The sequence below is a fragment of the Dromaius novaehollandiae genome, chromosome 13, assembly GCF_036370855.1.
Source record: "Dromaius novaehollandiae isolate bDroNov1 chromosome 13, bDroNov1.hap1, whole genome shotgun sequence".
NCBI classification, from domain to species: Eukaryota; Metazoa; Chordata; class Aves; order Casuariiformes; family Dromaiidae; genus Dromaius; species Dromaius novaehollandiae.
In genome coordinates this window covers 4,082,744-4,102,124 of record NC_088110.1, presented here as the reverse complement: position 1 = coordinate 4,102,124, position 19,381 = coordinate 4,082,744, and the positions used below count along the sequence as shown (strand labels likewise).

The 19,381-nt window shown below is 41.7% G+C and overlaps 1 protein-coding gene across 2 annotated transcripts in view; it reads right to left on the bottom strand.

The window, feature by feature from the left end:
- Nucleotides 1-15,575, bottom strand: part of CBFB (core-binding factor subunit beta) — a 48,669-nt gene extending 33,094 nt beyond the window's left edge. For both annotated transcript variants that reach the window (XM_026112120.2, XM_026112119.2), the window contains exons 1-3: nucleotides 15,317-15,575; nucleotides 15,078-15,164; nucleotides 10,351-10,467 (exon numbers count right to left, since the gene is read on the bottom strand). In XM_026112120.2, the coding sequence (XP_025967905.1) occupies nucleotides 10,351-10,467; nucleotides 15,078-15,164; nucleotides 15,317-15,394 (282 nt within the window). In that variant the 5' untranslated portion in view covers nucleotides 15,395-15,575. The remainder of the gene's footprint in view (nucleotides 1-10,350; nucleotides 10,468-15,077; nucleotides 15,165-15,316) is intronic.
- Nucleotides 15,576-19,381: the final 3,806 nt, after the last annotated feature.

Here is a 19,381-nt window from a genome sequence, read left to right as displayed (position 1 = left end):
AAATCTACCAACACAGTACCATTCTGTCCCTACAGGTCTTGTAAATGGGCAAGGCAACCATGCCTGACACACACCTAGCACCAAATTACTGAAAAAGCGTCCCTGTTCTGCACTGTTGGTTCCAGAAGAACACAGCACACAACAAAAATCACAGTTTACCAGGAACAACTGCAATGGCACTGTGGTCCTATAGCAATGAGATACACGCCTGAACCTCAGCTCTTCGTGCAAAGGCTCTCCTACAGCCGAGATGTGAAGGATGCATCAGGTGCATTGGTAAGAAGAGACGAAGGGAGCTTTGAGACAGCTCAAGGGCAGGACACTGCAGTAACTCTGCAGAGGCCCCACTGCTTTGCTGAAAATCACAGCTGGGCTAGCCCCGACCTGGTCCCAGAGCCGACACAGCCCTGCTCCTGGTGCCACAGCCCTTTTAGGGGAACCAGAGGTTGAATGCAAAAGAGCCAAGCTACTGATGCGGTTCAAGAGCCACAAACAGACTGTCCTGTCAATATTCTTTGCAAAGGCAGGGGGAATACAATGCGGACAGGCAAGAAAGATAAAAAGAAGAAAATCTGTTCTGAATGAGATAACTAGTGCTATCTCCTGCTGGGGAATGAAGATTTTTTTTTTCCAGTTTCAGGAACGGTATCTAATAGTCTCTTAAACCTGTATTTTCAAACTGAAAATTTCAAGTGCATGATGCAAATATACTCACGAAAGTACCCAATTTTGACAATGTTGGCAAGCAACCAATAAAACCCATTCAGGAGCTAATTCAAACAAGACAAGGGCAAGGAAAGTTACCTCTTCTGCCCTTTTGCTGTTATGTTCTTGAGCGCTTTGACAGTCTCGTCATTCCCACTTAAGCAGGATTCAAGTCTGGAAAAACTGAGGAAACCCCACAAACTGCACAAACTCCATTAAACCAGGCCTTACTGAGAAAAGCAGAAAAAGGAAAAGGCATAAAAGCAGACCAGATGTCCCCCTATTTAAAAATAAAAATGAACCAATAGAAGAACTGGCAAACCCACAAAGAAAGTTAGTTTTTGTGAGACTATCTGCAGCTGAACATAAAGAAGTAAAAGAGACTACCCTGTTTCTTATTAACTAACACTGACATGCAACTAAGTGAGAAAAACTAGGATATTTGACAGAACAGACATAAGATCTTCTTGTGTGTTGGGTGGGGTTTTTTGTCTTTGTTTTTTGGCCATTATCCTCCGAAGTTGTTCTGAAGCTGAAGGAGCCACAGGATCCACAGCACTTGAATTCCTTGGCTTTTTTGCTGAAACCACCCAAAGTACCAAAGTACAGTGACAACAGTGGCTCCTTTCTGGACCATTTCTCTTCCCCAGAAAATTAGCTTGAGAAACATTCTGTATTTTCACAGAACAAAAAAAAAAAGGAAGACAGGCACAGAATTCAGTGGAGGAAGAAAGGGAAAGGAAAAAGGGATGCTATAGATGCAAAAAGATTGGAAAAGCCTTTAAGTTTGATTAGCTTCAAGCACAGCTGAATCAGGTTCTTTCACTGAAACTAGGCACATATGGGAAACAGTGCAGTTAAGAACTAATGCATGAACATGAATTCAACAAGTCACACTGCATTAAGCCTTAAATTAACTTAAGTTATTCATTTTTTGTCTTTTGTATACCATAACAACTACTTAGCTTTCACTACCCAATAAAATTTTATGGTGTCATAATTATTCTGTAGAGGACTATCAGCTTCTGCAGAGAAATATCATTAGCAACATCTAGGAATCTTCTTTAACAGAAAGTAGCACTTTCAGACATATTTTTAGTATCAAGTTCTCCAAACAGCCAAATCCTGAAACGTATACAAAGGTCAGTTATAAACATAATAGACAATTTCAGTTTTGGTTAGCCAAAACATGACTAGAATTCTCCCAACACAAGAAAAGGACAGAACCAACACTGTATGGTGTGAAGGAGAGGGGAAGGGATTTTAATTCAAACTCTTACGCAGTGTGTATTTTTACCCCTTATAACCCGCCTACTGATTCATTTTCTTGAAGATCCAAAAAAAATTCATAGCTGACAAGAGCTATACTTCCTCAAAAGCCCAAGTCTCAAGTTCCAGACCATCAGAAGAGGGGGAGAAAAAAAAATTCCACGCCGCTTCTCTGAATGTTTTGGTCAAGAAAGTACCATCCTACATGTTTCACCAACAGTCTGTAAGCCTATGTGATGCAATCAAAAACATCAGGTTTCTTGTATGCTGTAACTGCAATCCTGATATTTTCCTCAATGAAAACTTGTCAGGCTACTAGGATATGTAATTGCACAAGAGTGTTGCATATTCAGATTCCCCTTGTTTGAGTTATCTGGACATAAGTTCATTGCCCATTGTCCCTCCACCTAAACGAAAATGCTATGCTTACCCTCAATATCCTAATGCCCTCAAAAATCAGAGAAGCATGGGAACTTCATGAAGAAATTCCAAAACACTCTTCAGCAGCATGAGAAAAATGTACTGCTACAGGTATTGTATTTTACTTAGATACCTTCCTGCTTCAGTTTTCCTGTTCTGAAGCATTCTTTAGGCTTATATCAGTTTTAACAAGAATAACAAAAAATCCAGCATTGCCTCTACCAAGTAATTTTTTTAAATAAATACTTTGGCTGAAAATAAGCTAATCATTTCTTCTGATCACTTCCAATCTGTTTTGTCAAATGACGCTCACCCCTCCTCGACCACCATCAGGAGACATTTCATCAGTAGATCGAAGTCCCTATCAAATGTTCTGTAGCTGCTTTCTTCCACAGATTTCAGATCAAAAAATATCTGAAATGCATGACAAAACACTTTGTCCTCAGTCACTCCATTTCAATGGAAAACTAAAACGTTAACGACCTTTACTGTAAAACTCATGCCAGGTTCAATAACTTCCGCCACCTTCCATAGGTTTTATCTTCTATATCTATTCTGAGATGAACAGATACAAGTTTCATACCAAGAAGTCCCACAACTTAAGAGCTACTGCCTGCAACTGTTAAAGTATCTTCAACACAAAAAAGAATGCCCAAGTTCTACACAGTCTCCCCAAAGAGCCATGATTTGGATCCTGTGTACAAGCCTAGACATTAACAAAAGACAGAAAACATGGATTTTTTTTTTGCTTAGACAAATCTGCAGCATCAACAATTGCCCAAAAGATGATCTTTTTATTACCACTCGCATGCACTTGGATTAGTGCTGGTCTGCAAGACAGAAGTCCTCATTTTTTCCATATTTTTGTCACAATATACACTGTACCAGGCCAGCTTGTTAAAGCATCAAATATACAATTATGTAAGCTAATTATTTTGTTACTTGCGCTTTGGACAATAAAGCTTGAAGAAACATTTCAGTAACTTTCTGAAAAATTACAGTTTCCTGTAGCAAATGTTTAGACATCTTACTGAATAGCTTTGTAAAATATGATGTATTAAGTCATTTGCACAAAGAAACAGACAAATCCTCAACAGCAGCATTCTTACTTTTCTCATTCATTTATATGAAGAACACAGAAGCGTAACATTAACAACTCTGCTTAGTAAGCAGAGACTGATATGCAGGCAAAAAGATTCAACAATCCAAATGTCTGGATTTCTTCCAACATCTATGCTGCAGGGATCTTAAGCACTGCTTTCATCCACACAGCACTCATCTGTCCTTACACATAGCTGGTTCCCAAATGTAAAATTTAGCTCACTAACTTGCTCTGGTTTTGTTCCTCTTCTGACAAACTTTAGGAGGCTCGTATTAGTAAACGTGAAGTCTTGCCTGTACAACTGTAATGGATGCCTTCAGACCACTGGAAAAAGCTCAAAGTAATATATAAAATATGACTGAAAAAGTGCTTCTACAACATGTAATAAAAGCTAATCCAAAACAGATGTTCTGATGGCAGATCTGAAGTATTTAGGCACTACCGAAAGGGTTGACAGGTAGGCATCACAAATAGCACAGAAATACTGTAAGCATTGCTCATAAGCTCTGTTTCAAAATGGCACAGTCGCTGTGTACACCACAACGCACAAACCAGGCTGCATGCACTAACAAAAGTATCTGGAGGATGGGGGGGAGCATGAGGATTAAGGGGAAAAGGCTGTGGATACTTGTCACATGAGAGATGCCTGGTGTGACTCATGCTCGCATGGACGAGGGCACCCGGTGATAAATCGGTCTTCAGCAACAACTGTCCAAATCTCAGCCTTTGGCTGCTTGCCAGCATAGGACAATACATACCTAATGAGCTATGCGCTCTGAAGATTTCTCTTCCCAAAGACCAAGCTCTGAACTGTTAAAAGTATATAAACCGGATGCAGATAGAGGCATCTCCCACCTCTGTGGGAAAGTGAATAAGTAAAAATATGCTACGAGTACTCAACTTCAAAGCGAGTTTCAATTAAATAGCTTTCCTCTATGCAATAGCTGGTCATAATGAATACCATGTCAAAGCATCCAGAAAAAGCAAGGAAAAAGGGTATCTATACTTTGTAGAGGACCATAAACAAAGAAATGATATCTGGGGAAAAAACAACAGAGCAGTCTCTGCTTAAAGGACAGGGGAAAAAAAGAGACATCCTAAGCACAAATACGACAATAAAAATCTAGAATCTCAAGCATCCATTGAAACCTACTATTTTGCTCCAATCATATAGATGTCTGGATGGCGACTGATCAAAGGGGCCATCCAGGAAAGTGGAGTCTTCTTATTCTTTCAGCCTTTGCAGGATCCCTGTCACACACCTCTTAAACAAAAGACATTAAAGCTGTTTAGCCAGGCCTATCCCAGATACAGTACCAAACCTATTCATCTGCTGTCAGAATGAAGACTGACTTTTTGTTTAAAGCTTACAGGAAAAGAAAGACAAAGAAGTGACAAAAGTGACTGTGGGCTTTATCAAGGCAACACCACTTCTCTTGGGTGAAGCAGGCAAAAGCACCTCAAAGGGCCTGGGCACAGAGACGTCCCTGCACTGACCACTGGCTGCATTTTACAAAAGAATCTTTCTGGCTGTCCCAGTTACCACAACATTTTTGGGTTGTGGGTCATTATGGAGAGCTGAGTAGGAAGCTGAACAGTTAAGCTGAAGCAACATGGCCAGACCAAGAGCAGCAGATACTGACACCAAAGATTTCCAAGGCATCCTAGAAAAGGGTTCTCTGAAAAAGTACCAAAACTGAGGACAGGCACCAGTCAGATCTCGCCAGTTCTGCATTCCTAAAGTAAATTGAGAATAAATCAGAAGAGAAATTTTGTATCATTCTGCTAGCACAAATGGGGAGAACAACAACTGAATAAAAACCTGCCGCCAAAATATTGTTTTCTTAATCCACCAAGGGATTAAAGGACTAACCTAAAGAACAGTCAGAGTCTGCAGAGCTACACAATGAATCTCAGCCTTCCAAGTTTAGATGTGTGAAGCAACGAGACTGTTCTGCAAGAGAAACTGTTTATGAGCAGGACAGTTCCTGGGAAACAGAACGTCCTCATCAGATGTCCTCACATATTAGGAGACAATCCACAAAGAATGCACAGTCCCCCTTAAATGTTGACATTTGCCAGGTTTTCACTTATATCGTACCTTACATGCCTGTGTGTCCTACATACAAATGGCTCTGTGAACTTTGTCAGGTGACACCCAACTTCTATGGCTCATAGCACTGTCTCCAGAAGTATCTTAAACAGAGATCTTCACAATAATTTGAAAGAACATGAGATTACTACAGATAAATTAAAGGATAGAGTCTTGATGACTGTTAACACCTCAACTATTGGATACTATGCAAAGATAAAGTGATGACCACGTGCATCTCATGGTTGCGTTTACCCTATGTGGTGGCACGCCACAATATAATCTTTGACTAATAGTATGGCTCTAGCATACATTTGTTCTAAATTCATAGCATCAGGCATCCTTTCCCACAGGCCTAGAAGAAAAAATTAAACCAAAATCCCTTTTGTGCAGGAACTAAACTCAGTGTCCTGCAGGATACACATGCAAGAAATTGCGCTAACTGTGAGAATATTTCAGATGGTGACTACGTACTCTGTGTATTAACTGTAAATACTGCCAGACTGGAAATGAAAAACTGAAAACTTAAGGAACATGGCTCTTGAGCACTACAGTGGAGATAAACAAGAGCTGAAACTGTAAATCAGTTTCGCAGACATCCTTTTTTGTTCAGAAGTGTACAAAAACCCCAAGCAAGCTGCTAATCCAACTTTGCTTGAATGAACTGACTTTCAGCTGAATTCTTCAGAAAGTAGTGTGGACCAACAAAGAAAGTAAAAGCACCACTTCAAAACAGGTTTGCACAAGTATTCAGACATTTCTCATAAATTAAATCTTCACCTTCCAAATAAACATTGATATCCTATGTTTGACCGGTAATTACATTTGCTCAAAAAACACAGCAGCCAATACAGCTATCCCAATAATATGTGACAGTTTATTACCAAAGTCAGAAAAGAAAAAGCTGATTTGGATACAAGTCTTAGTTATCAAGCTGTACAATTAATTCTGGTGAGAAAAAAGGCCCCAAAGCAAAACCTCGTCTGTTGACTGGAATTTAAATTCATCTTCTTTCTTTCTCACTACCTTTTTCAAACTGTTGTAGCATCTGTACTGTAATAGAGATTCTTTGGTTTTTCATATTCATCCAAGTATTTAACATCAACTGCTTATAGCCAACAAGTTTCCTAGTTGTAACAGGAAAAATAGCACGAGGAGAAACTCAGCATCTTCAGAGGAAGAGAACTGAAGTCCAGTATTCTTTTAAAATGCGTTCTGCTACTTGAGGCTAGAACAAAGTTAATGGTTTAATCCAGTGAGTACAAATCCTAGCTACACCACACACGTGGCATACCAGACACACTGAATCAATTTATACTACGTCCGATGTGCTTTCTTCTGGAATTCTGGAGTTTACAGCGTATTATACTGAAATAAGCCTGTGTTGAAGATGCTGGTTTATGAGCAGCTGCTGCTGAACAGCAGACAGGAAGTTAAGCTGCATCAGAAATGAGATGGAAGGGGAGGGGAAGTAAAATAACTTCACACGCTTCACGAGGGGTCCTGCATGTAGTAACTGGTCAAAGTATTTAAACAATTAAAAAATAAAAATAAAGAATAACCCAAGAACTAAAATACTTCCAGGTAAGAAAGACTACAGCTAGATAAATGCCTCTAAGAAACAAAAAACATGGACATTTTATCTCACAGTAAAAGGTATACAAAACAAATGAAGCAAAGGAAGCCAATCACACTGTTCTTCACAAAAGAAGGGGGCTCCCAATAAAATTAGATTTTAAAAAGCGGTGAAGGGAAATATGTCCCCACATATGCACACTAGAGCCTGAAGTAAAAATGAAAGAACCTCATTAAGCACAACAGAACTAGCCTTCATAATTAACGATACTAGAGAACCAAGAGGAAAATAAAACACTAATTCATTCCAGGGTTCGATGATGTGAGATTTCAGGCAGTAGATTACACTGCAGTGTCTGCCTCTGAATTTCTTAGTAACTTCTATTTATGTTCGAAAAAGAACTGGACATGAGCTGACAATACACAGGATTAAGACACCTTGGATTAAGACACCTTGGTATGATTAGGAGATCCAGAAACACACCACACAGTTTGAGCCCCTCGCAACCGCCTGAGAGCATCACAATGAAATACTATGTTCTATGATTTTTACAGCCTGGAGAGCCATTTTTTACAGATGTTTGTACTTTTGCTAAGACAAACCTGAAAAACTGCTCAAATGCGCAATTAAAGGATGCACATTTGCTGCATGTCAAAGACAGCACAGTATTAAAACAATCTTAAAAAAAATGTTAAATTTAACATTTTTTTTCTACCCATCTTCTAAGCTTAACACTTAGCTATCCCATTCCTGAACTAATGAAGACAGGGTGTCCGCTAGAGGCTTACCCACCCACTGTGAACATCAGATATACAAAATTTAAAGGCAAGCTAAGCATAAGAAAAATCCCTCACTTAAGAAATATCAGAACAATATGGTTCTCTAAAATGCAATCATTAAAAAGCAATTCTAGCAGATGTTGTATTGGTAATCCTGTTAATCTATGTACAAAACTGCTTAGGTACAATAGGGACATACTTATACCCTGAATAAACTATTTTAGGCCATCACTTGCTTGGCCAAGCATTTAAGCAGAATTCCAGAATAAAAATATTCTAGTGTTGGTAACTTTATCTACATTCTAGATCTCAAACTAATGCCTAAAATAATAATTAACTGACAGCTCCCCCCATAGCCTTTTTTATTCATATAATTAAAAACATGCCTTGCTGGCTTAAATCCAGTGATGAACAAACACACATTATGCACTGCCTCAAGAATCAAAGCTCATAAAACAATGTTGCACAGAGCTACAAAAATCACATGGTGTTAAGAGACTGCTGAAGCCTATGAAAGAAATTCTTAAAACCAAGTTACAAGAATCTACAGAGAACAAAATCTCAGACAATTCAAATAATAAAAAAGTGTAACTGTTTGTTGATAACACAAGAAACTCTCCCATCTCCTCTGAAATTATGGGAGTGGCTTACTTTCAAGCAAGCTCAATTCTGTGCAGAACAAGCCTGCATTCGCATGGACTTTACAGTAGTAAAGTTAGATCACAACTGAGAGTTTTTGATTTGTTCACATTAGAGCATAACACTATTCCCATTTACTAGTTTAATCACCTCTAGCCTGATTCAGATGAAACATTCTAAGCACATAGCGAAGCACTCTAGAATTTACTGTAAACACACATAAAACAGGGAGTGGCATGCATTAATGAGAGTCATGTTCTATTTTAATACACAGTGTATCTACCAGGTTCCTACGTGATTAAGACAACACAAGAAAATGGATGAAATAGCTCAGTACTTCAAGAATTCATTCAGCGAAAACAAAGTTAAAAAAACATGAAAGTAAATAAAATTATTTTTGAACTGGCAAGAAGAGAGACTACGGTCTTCTGACACGTTACAAGAAAAATTCCTCATTCAATTGTGAGCCAGAATCAATATTTTTCAGTGAGAGCCAGATTCAATTCGATTTCCTTAGCAAAGCAGTCAGTACCCAACACAGCCAACTTCACTCCTTCTCCCCCAATTTGTCAAACTTCTGCAAGCCTCACAGGACTAAATGGAAAATAATTTTTCCAAAAACTCATTAACTTGAATTCCAAATAGTGTATCTGCCCCTCAGGTATTTTTTCTTCTTCCTTTCAGGCTTTCCTACTATAGGAAATATTTATCTTCCGCCTAGCGGAAGATAAATTTAAAAGACCCAATATGCCGTTAAAACTGAATATGTTTCAAGTACTTCCTCCAGCCTTTTAAAATTGGTAATATTAGCTTTTACTTATTACCAGAATAGGCAAAAACTTTCAGGCAGAAGCAAGAGTTTTGAAGTCTATTAAAATCTTTAAAACCCGCCAAAATTATACAGAAACTAGCCTGAAACAAAAAATGCTAAAGGGGCTTAAATCCTGGCCCAAACCTCCTGAGGTCAGCACAAAGACTCCTACCGACTTCAGTCATCACCAGATCAGTCCCAAAGCATTTAAATAGCATAGACAGGACATAGCACCTACATTTTTAAACGTATGCCTTCCCTGTAAAATAAAACCAGTCATAAGTAGTTCCAGTAACTTTATTCTGATGAGAGTAAGCAAGGTTTCTGACTTTAATTCTGATACAGCTTCACATTAATCATCACTGTGTCTTCAGGGAATTCTAGTTTTTGATATCAGTTCATGGGACAACTCGGGGTGGGGGGGTGGCAGGAAGGAAATCAGAAACCAGTTTTGAAAGCAATGCTTATTCTATATTATCACTCATGATGAAACTGTATTAAAAAAAGCACCTTGTTCCACTAAACAGCAAATTGAGCATTTGTCATATCAGCTAACAATCTAACACCCAAAGTAACAACCTGTTCAGAATGTAAATTTTCATTAGTTCAACAATTTGTCAGCTGAGGTCTAATCTCTGTACCATTCTAGAAGCATCTACAGAACAGTAACCCAATTTCAATCGCTCCCCCAAAGTTTTATCATAGTATGATGACAGAAACCAAGTTCTTCTGTTCCTGAAAATAATAAAAAAGCCACCAGTATTGCCCATGTTTCCCTCCGAAATATTAACATGCTTTAAAACAAAGCGATACTAGAGTTTACCGTACCAGCACTCAATTGCACTCACATGACTGAGACGTGAAATACTATTAATTTCACATCATTCACGCAGTCCACATTAATAAGACCATAAGCACAACATAAACATTTTTCAGTTGCAACAACTTCCTTCTTACCTTGCCTCCTTCTCTTTCAAAGTCGACATACTCCCGGGTTGGTGTCTGTCGCTGCTCCCCCTGCCAGCTGGCCGGAAAAAACTGGAGAGACAGATTGGTTCCTGTGGCCACAAAAGCCTTTTAGAAAAATCAATACAAACAGGATCAGGGAGCAAGACATTACATAAATTATGCAGGCAGTCATTTATTTTTACATCAGTTTATGTCTTAAGCCAGGCAGCATAGAGAATACTTAAAGTCAGAAACATGCACTCATCATTTTTCTTAAGTATTAAGTTACAAACATCTGATTCCATTTTGACAACATTTGCCATTGGCTGCTTCAGATATAAAATACAACATGGAATCAATACTTCTTTCAAATCAGTTTTGCTGACATTAGAATCTGTCATTTCAGTTCTGTCTGGATACCCTATACCAACTTCGTATGTGAAGCACTAAAAATTGCTTATGCTTTTTAAAGAGCTTGCATTTCTCTAAAAGTACCTCTGAAGGAAAAACAAACTCCCAATATCTCTTACTAGGGGCAACTTTTCTGAAAGAAGAGCACTCGGTTCTTTTCACAATCTATTTACACCTAGACAAACACTTCTCCGAATAGAAATGTATTTATTCCGAATTTAATTGTCTGTAGGCAAATAAGCATCCATATACAGCTCTACATGCCACGCATTATTAGACATTACAAGACGCGTAATCCTGTTGCCACATTAAGACGCCACTGAAATACAGATCAGCAGATGTTGCGTCAATGAGAATAGGTAGGAATAGGAATTCTTTCAGTTGCACCCTTTTGTAAAATCATTAAGGGGCCTGACTTAAGCCTATTAGAAAAAGTGTACGTTGTTTTCAAGTAAATAATGTGCTACTGTGTCAAATGAAAATAAGATCAAATTTTCTCTATAAGCCCTCTGCGTTTATTCGTACATCTCATGAACTCAAAGGGGGAAGAGAACACCAATTTCTAGATGCGGAATGAAAAAAAGTGGAGATATTTGAAAGCACGATTCTGTAGATTCACAACATTTCTGTTCTGTGGTACACTACAATGTGCCCTGTAAGCATACGAATACTCAAACGCACTGCCAGAATATAGCTATACTCAAAATCTTAGCGTCAAACATAATTTGTTGCAATTAAATAATTGGATTGATTACCATGATCACTTAGATTTAAATGGTCATTAATCCAGAATACGGCTTTTCTTGAAAGCTAAATAAATACTCTAATAGCTGGAATTTCTTGACAAGCAGATCCCTGTCAAGCAACCCAGAATTCAGCAACTTTGTAGTATAAATATCACTCTGCCACCATCTATGACACAACAGCTCTACATGTCATTTAAGACAGTTCCGGTCATCGTACTGCGACATTGTCACAGCACTAATACCTCCCATTTTGAAAGTAGAAGTGCTTTGTGTGATGTGTTTTTCTCCTCAAAGAGACCAATACTCTGCAATAAGGTTCCCTTCCAGACTCTTTAAGAGTAGGAGAATTTTTTTAAAAAAATCTATTAAGTACATGTGCAATGCCATTAAAACTGACAAAGCAGTCCTACTAGTACTGAGAATATTGTATTGGTACATTAATATTTGTTTGAATACAATCCTCAGAAGAAATATTTCAAGCCACGTAACAGAAACTTCATCAGGGATACATCTGCACAAATGGGAAGCATAAAACTGCAAGGGCTACAGCCCATCACTTACCAGGCTATTTGACTAGCTTGTATCACCCCTTTGTTTTTCAAGTGATTCTATTTAAACAAAAAATTATCCCTAACTCTAAGTATTTCCGACTCATCAAGTCACCACCACTTCACATGTTCAAGAACTACCTTCCCATCGCTGAGCATCTTTATCAAGTATGTATTTTAGACTACTTCATTTACACACTTAGAACCAACTATACCAAAGAGTGAGATCTTTGGGTATAAACCAGCTGACATCCGCAGCCTTCCAGACCGCTTAAGCTTCTGCGGGCACAAGGATAGCAGACCGTAAGTAAAATACTCCCTTTCAGGGAAATTAAATGAGACAGTGAAGCACCCATCCCTCTACCCCACCCCACCAAAACCCCCTGAACTTGTGCTAGAGGGCCACAAAAAAGAAAAAGCGGGGGGAAACAGATGTGAAAAAAAGGAAAACAAAAGTACATAAATTCCCACATCCTCATGGAATCATGCAGCCAACATTCAGACCATAGGTTATTTAAAAGTTATGTAGATATTTATTCTCTGGATTTTTGAAGTGCATTTCCTCTCTTTAAACAGATAAAACCATCCAATTAAAATCCCCATGCTCTCCTTAAATCAAAATCATCAGTCAATACTGAGAAATCCAAGAACAACGTTACTGGTAAGCACACAGGACTACACTGGAACCGATATTTTCTTTCTAATTTAAAAAAGCGGGAGAAAAAAAAAAGGCAGAAAGCACAACGCGCCACCAGCTTGGTCTTAAACTTGAAACTAAGAAGAATATAATTTGCTATACGTAACCTTTTAAAACTGAGTCAGAAACACTATTGTACATATGTGCCTCAAATTTTGCAAAGAGCTTATCAGGTAGTACAAGGGTGACCTGACCTACATTTAGACACTATAAACACAAATAAGTGCCTTCCAGGAGAGTATGTAGTTAGAAAGTCTCTCAAAACAAATTTAATACATAAAGTTATTTTCACATTATCAAAGCAATTTACTACAAGTGAAATACAACTCTTACTTAGTACTTTACAGTTATTTTTCAGTAATATTGTTAACTATTTTTCTTATTCCATCAACAGTTACTTGACAAAGGTAACCAACCTATTGCAAGCTCTACATTTAAATTCTTAAAGCCTTTTTTTTTTTGCTTGCTCAAAATATGTAAGGTCATTTGCAAAGACTTCCCTCAAAAAATAGAAGAATAAATCCTTTATCTCTAGGAAAACATCTGAGACAAAAAAAGTAAAATAGCTAGCTCTAACATCAGTCATTGTGCATACTACATTTCTAAATAACCCCGACTACTTACGCCCTGTTTGCAGAACAAAACCAGATGTTTCAGGTCAAGACATTTAGAGGTTGCTTTGTAATTAAGTAAATGAAAAAAATATGCAGAATAGCCATCCCTAGTAGCTTCTCCAAGGGATGTAGTTCTGATGGAGCAGGCTTAGAAATATAAGTGTGGATCTACAGTGATTCCCCACTTACAGAAATAAGTACATAAGCTGCAGTAACAAGCTAATTACAAACTAAGGAGGGTTTTTTTTTTTTTTTTTTTTTTTTTAAAGGGAAGGACTCAGGTATACTATGCACTTTCACCTGTTCAGGAACTACAAATGCTAGTAAATTATGTTGTCTTTACCTACCCATTGTTTCCCTGGTGACTTTTTAAAGGAAGGAGACACACGCAGTGAAAAATGAGTTTAAACAAAGAAGCAAAATTAAGAGACTGACTACAGGGACCTTCTCACAAAATTACATTACTGGTTCTGAAACCTTACGGGACAAGCACAGCTAAGATTTAGTTAAAGTTACCCAGTAATATGTAAAGATGTTACTTGAGCGTATACCCTTTTACTCACAAGTGCAAACAAACAGATCAGTTGCAGTAGCTGGTATTCAATTATATTCCAGTATGGATGTGCATATGAATAATTTCATTGCGCACGGGTATACATTTAAGGAGTTTTATTAAACCTAACTGCACCACAGGAAATTAAAGAATTGTCATAAACCAAACTTAGTGGGAGCAGGGAATGTTTAATTTGTCCTTCGTTATATGTTGTAAGTGCAAAAGAAGTTACTTCTGCATTTCAGGAACAGTGAAGAGTTAATAACTAGATCCCTAACAATAATGGTATAAGATACTGATCTTGCAGAAGGAACTCGTAGCACAAATCAAACCAGGAAATAACTAGTCAGTTCTTGACTACTCCGAGCCATATTTGATCTTGCATTCTAATTCAGAAAAGAAGTGGTCTGTAGCTAACCTTAATGAATGAGAAAAATGGGGCTCCAATTTTTAAGTTAAGTTCCATTTTTTAAAGCCTAATTTCAAAAGTATTTGATTTAGCCCACCAAAAATAGCTTACTCGAGACTTTTGGATCGTATATTCTGAATAACGTGACATATTGCCACCATTCTAAAGGTACTATTTCAAAAAAAAAAAAAAGAAAGAAAGAAAAAAGCTGCTTAGTGAAATAAGCAGCTCACAACTGCAACATGTGCAGGAGGGAAGGAAGTACAGCCAATTTGCACTCGCAGCTCATTCTGAAGACGATAAAAGACTTTTTTTCACACACACGCTGCCTTCCTTTAACCCTGACGCTCGAGCCGAGCGCGTTTTCATTTCTCTAGCAGAGAGAGTGCGAGCTAACGCGCTCAGGCAAACGGCACGATTCTTAAACGGGGGGGGGGGCATCATCTTTTCCTCGCAAGTCCCCTCTGCCCGGGTATTTCGGGGGCAGATGTAACTAGCGCCAGCTACGAGTCGGTGCTGCGCCGCGTCCCCGGCCGAGCAGGAACAGCCGCCGCCGCCGCCAAGTAACTCGCCCCGGGGGGTTTTCTGCGCCTTTCGGAGCAGAGGCGAAACTTTTCCGCGCCGGCGGCGGGACCCGGGGCAGAGGGCGCCCGGCCCGGCCCCGCCGCCACGCCACGCCCGGCCCCGCCGCCGCGACCCCCCCTCCCTTCTCCCGCCGGTAGCAGGCGCCTCGGGGCCGGGCCGGGGGCGGCACTTACGATCTCGGAGCGGCCGTCGCGGCAGGCGTTCTGGAAGCGGGCCTGCCGCTCCTCGTGGGGCCGGTCCCTGAAGCCGGTGTACTTAATCTGCGGAGAGCAGCGCGCAATCAGGAGGGGCCAGTCGCCGCGATAAGGGGGCAGCGCACTGCACAGACTGCGCCGCCGCCCCCCCGCCCCCCCGGCGCCGCGGAAACTTTCCCCGCGGCGGGGGGTCGCCGCCGCCGCCGCCGCCGCCTCACCTCGCACTCGCGGCTCAGCTTCCTGAAGAACTCCTCGTTCTCGAACTTGCTCCGCTGGTCGGGGACAACCCGCGGCATGGTGGTGCGGCCGCCGCCGGCTGCCCGCCGCCCGCCCGCCCCGCGCTGTCCCAGCCCCAGCGCTCGCCTCGCCCTTTGTTAGCCCCCGCCGCCGCCCCCTCCCCCCCCGCGCGCGCACAACCGCCGCCGGAGCTCGCGCTGCCGCCGCGCGCCGCCCGCTCCCGCCTCCTCCCGCTCCCTCCCCTCCCCTCCCCGCCCCGCCGACTTCCTCCCCGGCTCGTAAACTCCGGCCGAACAGCCGCACCATTCACAACTCCGCCGCCGCCGCCGCGCATGCGCCGCGCCGCGCGCCTCCCTCCGAGGCGGGAAGGGGGCGTTGAGTCACCCCCCCCCCAGCTCGGGTGACTCACCCCCCCCGCCACGGCTGAGGAGAGCGGGGTCCCCCGGCCCCCCCGCCCCTAACGCGGCCCGTCTGGGCGGTTTCCGGCTTCCTGCGCCCGGGGGAGCCGCCTCGGCGCTGTCGCCGGCGGCTGCGGCGCCCCCCGGCCCCTCACGGCCCCCTCAGGGCGCGGGACGCGCGTGACGCAGCAGCGCCGCGGGCAGCGCCCGCACCTGCCCCGGCCCGGCCCGGCCCGGCCGGCGGGCGAGGGGGGCCGCGCCGGGCACCCCCCGCCCCCCCGGCCGCCCTCGCACCCCCGGCCTCTGCCATCGCTTACCTGCCAAAAGCTCAGCGCCAAGCCGGCGGCGGGACTCGCCGCTCTGCCTCACACGCCAGGGCGGGACAGCCTTGAAGTCAAGGAGTGCGTCACTGTCCCTAAATTCAGCTGCTCCACACATACCCTGGCTGTTTTCTTCCTACCCCCCCCCCCCCGGCCCCTCTGGTTTATCGTGAACACAGGCGCACATGCCCGAGGCAGCCGCGTGTTGCCGTGCCCACGGCCAGCGTGGAAATGTTGGAGCATATTGTTAGATCTTTTGATAAAGAAAGGAGGCTTCCTCCTCCCGCGGTGGCACAGTCCCCGCTTCACCCGGACTCATGCAAATGGCAGGAGGGCCGTGCTGAGGTGAGCCGGCAGGCACGATTTGCATCGGGGGCGAGCAAATTCACAGAAAACGAGGGAAGTGTCTGTATCCCTTAGCTATTTACATACAGACTTCATAAAAAAATAGAAGTTTTTTTTAATGTAGAAAATATGCTACGGGGAGTTTAACACATTTGTGATCAGCAGCAACTCCGGATTGAAGCATTAGCTCAAGACAAACTTAAAACATAGCTCCTCACTTTCAGTATTTTGCTCTAATGGAGATGTATACCTATTTCAGAATTTAAAAGTTCTAGAAGAACTTAAACATTTCCTCAATAATGACCAAATCTAGAAAGAAAATAGACTGTGATTGAAAATGAATGTCATATTGACATTAATTGAAAAGATGTCATATATTGTCTTAATTAAATTGAGATTAATGCCAACTTCAGGGAAATCCTCCCAGATGTCAGGCACCTTTAGAGGATCCCCAAAATAAGCAATTAAGAAAATAAGTACATATTACCTATTCGTCTTGTAGCAAGAGCAATACCAACTGCATAGACCTGCAGGAGAACTGCCAAGTTCCTCAGGTAGAAATCTAGCTGGTTTCTTGACCTCCCATCATCTTTCACTACTTGCTAGTACATCACCCATTTTACACCCCCCACCTACAAGCTGTATGTGCCTTCCAAATAACATTTGCAAAAAAAAAAAAAATTCCAAGGTCAAAGCAAAATGAGTGTTTGTAAAACCCTAAAATAAGACACAGGAGTCATAATCACCTAGTAAATTTGTTTTTTTGACCTTGGCATATATTTTTCAAGACTTGAGAAACAACAGCAAATTTGACTGCTTGCTTCCCCACAGCCCCGTGTTTATCATTTGTCATCCCGGAGTCCTCATCTCCTCTCCACTGCAAAGTTTTTGTTTTAAATAAAGTGAGGCAATATTATTGGGAAGTCTAACAGATCAGCCACTGCCTCCGTTGGTGTGATGCAGACAGAACATCTGGAAGGGGCAAGATGGCAACCGGTGGCCCACTATTGTACTGTTCTTCTGAATTTATCTTTTTTCTCCAAGCTGAACTGAGACTTGAGAAAACAAAACATGAAAACCTTCTCTGAAGAATACCTCCTTAATGAAGGGATCCACTTCCTTTATGTAGTAACAGATACAACTTAACTGGGACAAAACAATTATTTTAGGCCTGTTTCCTAATCAAGGGAAGCTTATAAAAATCAGACAAGCTGTTCCCCTCTCCCCTCCATGCAGCCCCACCCAATAACTTTGGGGTCCTTTGCCAGCTGGAAACACTTAATAAGGCAATTCAGGTCTTAGGGAAGTTCCTACTTTTTTTGTTCCCAGCTAGACAGGAGACACACGCAAATTAGCATCTTTGCAGGAAGAAAGGCTACAGCATCATTTCGACAGTTATTTACACTGCTTGGCCAGAGTCGCTGGCCAGACAGTCAACATGCATATAGATCAGAAGCGGCTACGCAGGTAGCAGCTGGGGGACATACGAGGGAAAGTTGAGGTTAGCGTGTGATTCATAGGAATCCTGCAGCTCCCTGAACTATTTTTTGCTTTTACTGTCTCATCTGTACACCAAAACGAGCAAAAAACCCTTTTCCCTTGCGCATAACCAAACACGATCGCTTCCTAAACATGTCTGGGATATCTCTGCAAACCCTCGCAGTGTGGTTCGGGCTGCACAAGTGTTAGCAGGCATACCTTGGTCTGCAAATCCTTCTGCAATTGATTCACAAGATAAGAAGTTAGTCTGTTCACCAGGCCTCAGGATGAGTCACCTTCAGAAAATAGAAATGGTCAAACTTGTAAGCATGCCACTTTGAGCACTCTCTCAGAACAGAGCCCCTTTCAGAATCAGATCTAAAGTGTTTATGGTGCAGAGATAAGTGAGGAAGAACACCACTTAAGGATTTACAGATGAGAGCTTTTGAGGAAGAGCATTTTCTTCAAATGACAAGTCCTATATATACACTATACTTACTTTAACCCCTCTCCAGCACATCTTTAAATCCCCCGTTTCCCCTAGGTAGCAGCATCTGAGGAGCACTGCGTAGTACTAATGTTACGTTGCTCTCTAGACTTTGTGCATGAGACACTAATAAGCAAGACTCCTGTGTATCTGTTGATCTATGGCAGCTGCAGCATAATCAAACACCAGTGTTATGTGTATACAAACTATACCCTGTGATTTTAGATCCATTAATAAACTGTTTACAAGATATAATTATGCATATTAAATGTGAAATGCAATCCACTTATGCAAGATCTCTCTGTTGATGAGTTGCACAGAATTCAGGAAGATGGAGAAAGCAAGCAACGAACTGACTTCTTTCCCCCAGACTATTTTTTTTTTTTTTTTCCCCTACTGCTACAGTTGATGCTCCCAACTGGGATACCCTCGCTGACCTCTTCCCAGCAGCAGCAAGGGGTATTGCTGATGAGTTCACGGACCCACAGTCACATGCAGAAATCATCCCAAACCTTCTAACTCACCTGTGGAGCAGCCTTTTGTGCCCAGCCTGCATAAATCAGCACAAAGATCTATCCTGTGATCTCAGTGACCCCCGAAACAACCTTCAGGAGGGATACAGACAGCGCACAGGGACATGAGCTACCCAAGTCAATTCCTGCCTGTGGGAGCATGTTATACAAAGGTGGATGCGGGTACCCCAAATGCCACCCAAGTGCTGAAAGTTGTGCTTTGTGAGTCCAAAGTTCATACCTAAACATCTTACATAGCACACAAAGAGAGATAAGAGCTATACCACAACAGTTAAACAAAATGGGTTAATTTTGCATTGAGTGGGAAGCTGCATACTAGTTAAAAAATGCTAAGCATGGTAGGTATGAGGGAGAAAGCAGCACCTACAAGAGCCTACAAGAGATGCATCCATCCACTCCAGACGCCACATCTGGAACCCTTTTCCTAAAGGAAGATGCCTACGGGCAGTATTTGAAATAACTGAATGGGACTCATTCTTACTAG